The sequence below is a fragment of the Amaranthus tricolor genome, chromosome 10 (genome assembly GCF_026212465.1).
Source record: "Amaranthus tricolor cultivar Red isolate AtriRed21 chromosome 10, ASM2621246v1, whole genome shotgun sequence".
NCBI classification, from domain to species: Eukaryota; Viridiplantae; Streptophyta; class Magnoliopsida; order Caryophyllales; family Amaranthaceae; genus Amaranthus; species Amaranthus tricolor.
The window spans coordinates 16,498,338-16,506,621 of NC_080056.1; the positions used below are offsets into that span (position 1 = coordinate 16,498,338).

Genomic DNA, 8,284 nt, shown 5'->3' on the forward strand with positions numbered 1-8,284 from the left:
GTGGGCACGATACTAAAGTTCAGTACTGCATTTCATCCAGCAACAAATGGTCAAACAGAGAGAATGATTCAGACTCTTGAGGATTTGTTAAGAGCATGTGTTATGGATTTTGGTGGATCTTGGGAGGATAATTTGACGTATGTAGAGTTTTCTTACAATAATAGTTTTCATTCTAGCATAGGAATGACACCTTACGAAGCCCTATATGGAAGAAAGTGTAGGAGTCCTATATGTTGGAATGATGTTAATGAGTCGTTGGGATTAGGACCAGACATGATTGAGGAGACTACAAAGAAGGTAAGGATGATCCAAGAACGTTTGAGGGGAGCGCATGATCGTCAGAAGTCGTATGCAGACAAAAGGAGGAGGGCATTAGAGTTTGAAGTAGGTGAAAAAGTTTTGCTCAAAGTGTCACCAACCAAGGGTGTCATGAGATTTGGTAGGAAGGGTAAATTGAATCCTCGTTTTATAGGTCCTTATGAAGTATTGGAACGAATTGGGGAAGTAGCCTATAGATTAGCCCTACCTATGAACCTAGCCAAAGTCCACAATGTCTTCCATGTATCCCAACTCCGAAAATATGTCCATGACCCTTCCTATATCATACAACCTGAAACCATTAAACTTGATGAAACCCTTACCTTTGAAGAAAAACCAATAAAAATCCTTGATACCAAAACAAGATGTACGCGGAAAAAGGAAATTAAGTTGGTCAAGATATTATGGACGAACCAACAAACCGAAGAAGCCACATAGGAAACCGAAGTTGACATGAGAAAGCGATACCCCGAACTTTTCGAACAGGTACGTTGAATTTCGAGGACGAAACTTATTAAAATAGGGGGGTGATGTGAGTCTATCAAACCGTCCAATATTCTTTTAAAACTTTAGTAGTTTACTTTAAGTTCGAGGACGAACTTTTGTTTTAAGGGGGAGTATATGTAATATCCTTTTTTTTTAAAATAATAATAATAATAAATAAATAAATAAATAAATAAATAAATTTTAAAAAAAAATAAAAATATATAACTCCCCATGAACAAATAAATTCCCACTTCTCCCTCTAAATCTTATAACTAACCTCACTTACCTATTATAAATTAAACTAATTACCCTTAATTCATTCACATTATTACTCATACTTCCTTTTTCTCCTACAAATTACTCCCTCCATCTTCCAATTACATAAAATTTAATCATGAAAAGGCAAGAGTTTGATATTAAAGGTATGTAATTTCCTCTCTTTACAATATTGTTCTACCATTTTCAATCCAAATTACACATTTTGTATTTGAAAAAAAAATATCTGACCTTAGTTTTCCGGCGGTCACCAGGATACCACCGGTGTGCGACGGCGGCCACCGGAACCACCGCCGGCCGGCACCTTCTCCTTCTTCCTTCTCTCTTTCTCCTTCTCTCTCTTCTTTCCTTCTGTTTCCTTCGTGGGTTGGGTACTTGTGACCCAATTCCTAAATCTAAAAGTATGACAATTTTTTTTATTTATTTTATATATTTTCTTTTTCTTTTTTTTTTATAAATCCTTTTTAATTATTATTTAAACTTTATCCTTTTCTTTTAAACCATTACTATTAATCTTTAAAATTTTAACTACATTTTAAAATTTGTCATTTTTAAATAAGTTATAAAATATAAATTGAGAGTCTTTTAATTTATTTAATTCGATGGGTTGATCGGGGTATTAAATTGAGATATATTATTTTCTCGTGTAGGCAACGGATTCGTGGACAGAGATTATTAGGAGCGCACGTTGTCTAGGATCGCGTGACAAGGTAATTCTCAATGTCCATCTAATTAGGACTATCCCGTTAGTATTATGTGCTAAGTGATAATTAATGTGTTTAAATAGGATGCATGATTTTATATGACATTATTTTATATGATGTTATGTTTTATATATTCTCAAATTATATTTACTACTCCCTTCGTTCTTTTTTTATCTTCCATATTACTATAACGTGTAGTTTCAAAAGTGATTCTACTTTAGAATACTTTCTATTTTTAGAAAGTTTTTATCTCACTTTTACCCCTTAAAACCTCCCCTTTTCTTTTAATGTTCCCCTTTTCTTTTATTTATAATTATTTTCTCTCTCATACTTTCAATACAATCATTACTTCACACTACTAATTAATTAAAATAATACCGACTACAACCTCATACTTCCAATACAATCATTACTTCACACTACTATTTAATTAAAATAATACCCACTACAACCCAAAGATTCTATCTTCCTTAATATGTGTGAAAAACCCAAAGTGGAAAATCAAAAAAGAACAGAGGGAGTATTATTTTTATCAAACTTGAATTTATAATTACTTTTTTGATGAAATTTATATTATTATTTTGATAACGAAATTTGATACGATTTAGTTGAAAGAGAAATATTTATAATATTATTTTGATGAGAGTCGTATTATTATTTTAATAATGATTTTAAATGCGATTGAATTTGGGAGAAATATATTATGATATTAATATTGCAATTGAATATTCTTGAGATATATTTTTCTTGGGAAAACCTATGATCATCAAAATAAAATGTATAATGTATGTTTGATTATATGTTTGTGTGCTCGCGACTAATTATTAAAATATATTAAATCACGTAAAGTGTAACACGAGGGAAATGAAGCTCTTATATTTGTTGTGATCCAAGTATAAGGGTGATGAACAGGTTGTCCTGTTTGGTTAGTATAGCTGCCGACAGGTATTATTATTTTTGATACTTAGCACGATGTTTGATCTTCCTTCTATTTGTTGTGATTCAAGAAGAAGGGGTGTGCACACTAGGGTTCCCTGAGACTGCTCTGCTGGCCTTGAATTATTTGGGGTGACGATCTCTTGATGAAGTAGGTATAGGGGTGAAGCCTCGGCCTACTGGCGTTCTCGTTGCTTAAATTAAAAATTGATTATGTGTTTGTCATTATTAAATATCAAATTAATAAATTGGTTTATGTGATATTATATATATTGTTTTCTCAAATTGTTTTTCTTTTAAACTCAGCTATATATTATTTTCTAAAATTATTTTCAATTTGATTACACTTTATTTTCTTAAATCATTTTCAAACTTAATCGTTTTACGCGATGGAGTTGGAATTACTCAATTTTCTGATTTTGGGAGTTTTTCCCTTGTTTTTCTTTCATTCTTATGTTGCAGGTTATTGATTGCGTGGGAATCGTGGAGTGAGGATCACTTAGAAATATAGCTTTTATTAGAGTCGTATTTCAGTTTAAATTTTTGTTTAGTTGTTTAAATTTTATATAAACATAGATTGCGTTTCAGTCTTCTCTTATGTTGTAAGACCCTTTGTTGCATTTAAAATTATTAAGTTATTTCTTTGTCGTTAAGCCTTACATTTATTTTATTAGAAATAGATGTGGCGGTAACACTCCCATGAGTAGGTTTTGGTTCATGTTTTTCATTAAAGGTGTTTTCAAAAGTTCGACCTATTTTGAGGGTGTTACAGCTGCAGTTACATTTCCAGTAGCTCTTGATCATTAGCAAGCTACGTTCCAGGGGTTCAGGGCATCCGCTTGACCAGATCGAGCGAGATGGCTTTGGTCGAGTGGACCATTTTTCAACCTTATGCCTAATTTCTTCAAGTTTTGAACAAACCACCTGATGGTGGCTCGACCAGGTCGAGCGGGTTGTCTCAGGTGGTCAACAAATTTTTCGATCTATTTAAATATCATTTGAGGTCCAATCATATTTGCTTCCTCTATTACTATCGCCAGGACTGTATAGCCACCCTACCCTATCAATTAGGGGTGGCACCTCCCTCCTACAACCAGGGGTTGTGGAGCGATCATGAAACCACCACCCGCACTTGCTTTGTGAAGTCTATAAAGAGAGAAGAGGAAGATGGAGCTCACACACTCAGATTTCACCCTTCAATTTGAATTAACTCTTATGTATTCTTCCTAGTTTGGCTTTCATTTCAATTAGAACTTAGTGTTCAGTGTAGCTTCTCCTTCAATTCAATCAAGAACTTTATTTTCAATTACAAATTCAATCCTTTATTATAGCATTTTGCAAATTCGATTCTTCATCCATTGATGTACTATTATTGAAGCTATTGGAAGATAATATTTTAAATCATCAGCAATCATCGTGTTCCTTCTTAGATTGAATCCAAAACAAAAATATATCTTTTGCCTATATTGCTATAAATTTAATTTCACTTAGTTTTTTTTAATTGATTGTTTTAAATTTCATATATTCATGTTTCATATAGTTCTTCAACCTATACTGCATTTATCTTTTAGATTATTCTGTTTTAATACATTCATCTATGATTCTTACCTTGTTTGTGAATTTAAATTTCAATATGAGTATGAGTGAGTTGTTCATTTTGGCTTAGGCTAGGTATTATCACCATGTATTTAGTCTAAAATTTTTTCTTTACCATTGGCTTAGTTATGTTTTTAATGGTTTGAGATAGATTTTTCTATTGTCGTATTGTCATTGGATTAAGGGTGAGAGTAGATTTCTAATGATAATCTATGCTTATAAATTGCATCATCTCCATGAGAATAGGTAGATGGTTTGATTGGAAATGTTGAATGTGTGCTCCATGTCTTAAATGGTTCTTAGCTCCATGAGAATAGGTAGTTGAGTATGTTTTATGAAGCTTTTTTTTGCTCGAGAGAGAACATTAGTATCTAAGGTACGTTCTTCCCCATAAAAAAACATCCATGACCTTATGTTGAGGTTTAGTAAACACTTCTATGGTGAGAAAGCCTTGCCTTTGCCTTTGCCTCTTTAGCTTATTGAACATATTATCATTACTTTAGCTCATTGTAATTGTATTTACTTTTATGCTTAGATTTCATTTTTAATAGTTTTAATTGCCTACTTTAGTTGATCCTATCATCAACCATCATATTATACGTTTTTAAACGCACTAATTGACTGAGAAACCATTAACTTAACACCCACTCCCTATGGATTCGACACATACTTGCTAAGCGTACTACGTTAAGTTGTGCACTTGCGATATTACTATAGAAGGAGGTAAAGTCCTGATTATGTTTTTGTCACCGTTGCTGAGGAGTGGCGACTTTGTTAATTGTTTTTCTTAATTAATTATTTCATTGTTCCTTGTGATTTTGAGTTGTTTTCACTTTTCTCTTCACTTTGCTCAAGGGCAAGAAAACGGTATACCTATAAATCCTGAAACTGGGACAAGAAGAAGAAGGAAAAGAAGAAAACGAAACATGGCGGAGGATCACCTAAAATCCCTTTGAAAGTATGCCATGTCCAATGGAAGTTTAGGGTCGAGTATTCTTCAGCCAACTATCATAGCTAGGGATTCAAACGGGGCGGGGCGGGGTGGGTATTGGAATTACCATCCCCATCCCCATCCCCATCTGTTAATGCAATCCCCATCCCCATCCCCATCCCCGCGGCGGGTATAATTTTTTTTCCCGTCCCCGCTCCGATGGGTTTGTATCTAAAACCATCCCCGCCCCACCACCCATATGGGTATCCATCCCCGTGTAATACCCATTTTTCCCGCCCCACCACCCGTCAAATCCCCGCTTAATACCCATTTGTGCCACATATTTATATTCAATCATTTTATAAAACTAATAACATTATTACATAAATATCAATAACAAGTTAAAATACCAATCGACTAATCATTAACAACTTTGAACTCTTTTAACCATTTTTATGAAGACAAATGCGAGTCTGGACGAAGAAGATATCGCATTTACAAAACGGGAAAGAAAACGGAAACTAGCAAAAGACTTAAAAATATTTTGAGGCGGGTATCACCTTAAACCCATCCCCATCCCCATCCCCATCCCCGCGGTGGGTATGAATTTTATACCCGTACCCGCCTCATGACCCATCAAACCAGGACGCATCCCCTCCCCGATGGGGCGGTCTCCTATTAGACCCGCCCCGCCTGCATCCTTAATCATAGCCACAAACTATGAGATCAAACCAGATTTCTTTCATTACATTGCTCAAAATCAATTTGCCGGCACTGAGATGGAGAATCCAAATAACCACCTAAATGAGTTCGTGAATAAGTGTTGCACCGTGAAATATCAAGGGATTTCTAATGAACAAATGAAGCTGATTTGTTTTCCCTATTTACTTCGTGGTGAGATAAGAGATTGGTTAAGATCTGAAGGGCCAAACAAGTATCCCACTTAGGAGGCATTATCCAAAGCTTTCCTTGCTCGATTCTTTTCACCAGCTAAAACTGCTAAATTACGCAATGACATCACTTCATTCCGTCGAGAAGTTGGTGAAGCATTATATGAGGCCTGAGAAAGATATAAAGGGTTTCAAAGGAAGTGTCCGCTCTATGGAATCCCAGATTGGCTCTTAATTCAAAATTTTTACAATGGTCTTAGAGATGAGATACAAATTTTAGTAGAAGCTGCTGCTGGAGGAACATGGATGGCCAAAAACCCTTAGGTAGCCAAACAGATAATCGAGAAAATGTCCTCAAATTTTCAATTGAGGGATAAAAGGAATATCAAGAAAGGTGGCAAATATAATTGGATGCACTACTTGCAATTCAAAATTTTGTCCAGGCATTGGCAAGGAGGATGGACCAGTTGAGTGTAGGTAACACATTGAAGCCTTGTGAAGTGTGTGGAATCCAAGGTCATTCACTGTCAGAGTATGCAAAAGCAGAATCGTCATCAAGCTAACAGGTTAATGCAGTATACAACCAGGGAAAGCCACAATTCAACCCATACTCCAACACCTACAATGAAGGTTGGAATCGTCATCCCAACTTTTCGTATAAAAACGCTAATGCATCATTGAACCCACCGTCATACCACCAACCTCCACCAACATACAACCAGCAACGCCTAGGGTTTGAGAGACCACAACCACCAAACCCACTGTGGAAATCAAATTTGGAGTCCATGATGGAGAACTTCATTGCTATTCAATCCAAGATTAATGCTGATACTTCTAGTACCATCCACCAGATTCAAGCACATAACAAAATCATTGATAATCAGATGGCATAGATGGCACAACAATTGAGCAACCTTTCCAAACCCAGTGGACAGCTGCCTAGCAACACCACGAAAAATTCTTCTGAGAATGTAAATGCAGTTACACTAAGAAGCGGCACCACCTATGGTTGTTGCTGATGATGAAGAAGAGGAGTAGAGGAAGAAGCACCTAATGAGGAGGAAAAGGAGGAACAACCAGCACCTACCCCAAATAAGAGGAAGGAGCCCACCACTGATGTATATGTACCTCATGTTCCTTTCCCACATAAATTAGCACGTCGTAAGCTTGAAGAAAACTATGGGAAGTTTTTAGAAGTTTTGAGTATGCTTGAGATCAACATTCCTTTCATCGATGCTATCAAGGAGATGCCTTCTTATGTCAAATTTTTGAAGGAGGTGTTATCTAAAATGAGGAAGCTGTCAGAAATAGGAGTAGAGACACTGAGAGGGGATTGTAGTGTTATTTTAGGGTGTAAAGTGCCAAAGAAAGAAGCTGATCTTGGGAGTTTCACCATTCCAGTCAAATTTAGTAAAGTTTTAGTCAAGAAAGCACTTGTTGATTTGGGAGCTAGTGTGAGTATCATGCCGCTATCTTTATGCAAGAGGATCAAAGCTGAGATCAAGCCAACAAGAATGTCTTTGCAGCTAGCCGATAGATCAGTAAGATTTCCAGTTGGAGTTGTTGAAGATTTGCCAGTCTAAGTAGGGAAGTTCTATGTCTCTTGTGATTTTGTAATTATTGATATTGTTGAAGATCATGTCATACCTATCGTTCTTGGGAGAGATTTTGTGAAGACTACATGGGTTGTTCAATGGAACTTGGGGGAGAACGTTGAGTTTCATCTTTCCTCAATGATGAAAGTGCCCGCTGATGAATCATTGTGCAAAGCAGAAGTAGCAAGAGTTGAGATTATGTACCCATAGTACGATGATCCTTTGAGGTAAATCTAAGAAAGAGTCGAGGATGGAAGGTGTTCGAAGCCACAAGTTTGAGGAAGCAGTTAGATGAACCAGATTTCTATATGGAACCAGTGAAGGAAAAAAGGTTTGCGCTTCTGTGATGGTTAAAGAAGAGAGATCCACGCCTCCTCAGGTAGATCGTAAAATGTTTCCCTCTTCATTAAAATATGCTTATTTAGGTGAAAATGAAACTTATCCAGTAATTGTTAATGCTGAACTAAATAATACCCAACTTGACGAATTGATTGCATTGATTAAAAATTTCAAGAAAGTCATAGTGTATTCAATAGATGATATTACTGGTAT

General features: G+C 35.8%; 1 protein-coding gene across 1 annotated transcript; it reads left to right on the forward strand.

Moving 5' to 3' along the window:
- Positions 1–7,112: 7,112 nt before the first annotated feature.
- Positions 7,113–7,720, forward strand: LOC130824906 (uncharacterized). The gene is made up of 2 exons (XM_057689927.1): positions 7,113–7,117; positions 7,165–7,720. Exons 1-2 carry the CDS (start codon positions 7,113–7,115, stop codon positions 7,718–7,720), a joined length of 561 nt encoding a protein of 186 aa, XP_057545910.1.
- The last annotated feature ends 564 nt before the right edge of the window (positions 7,721–8,284 follow it).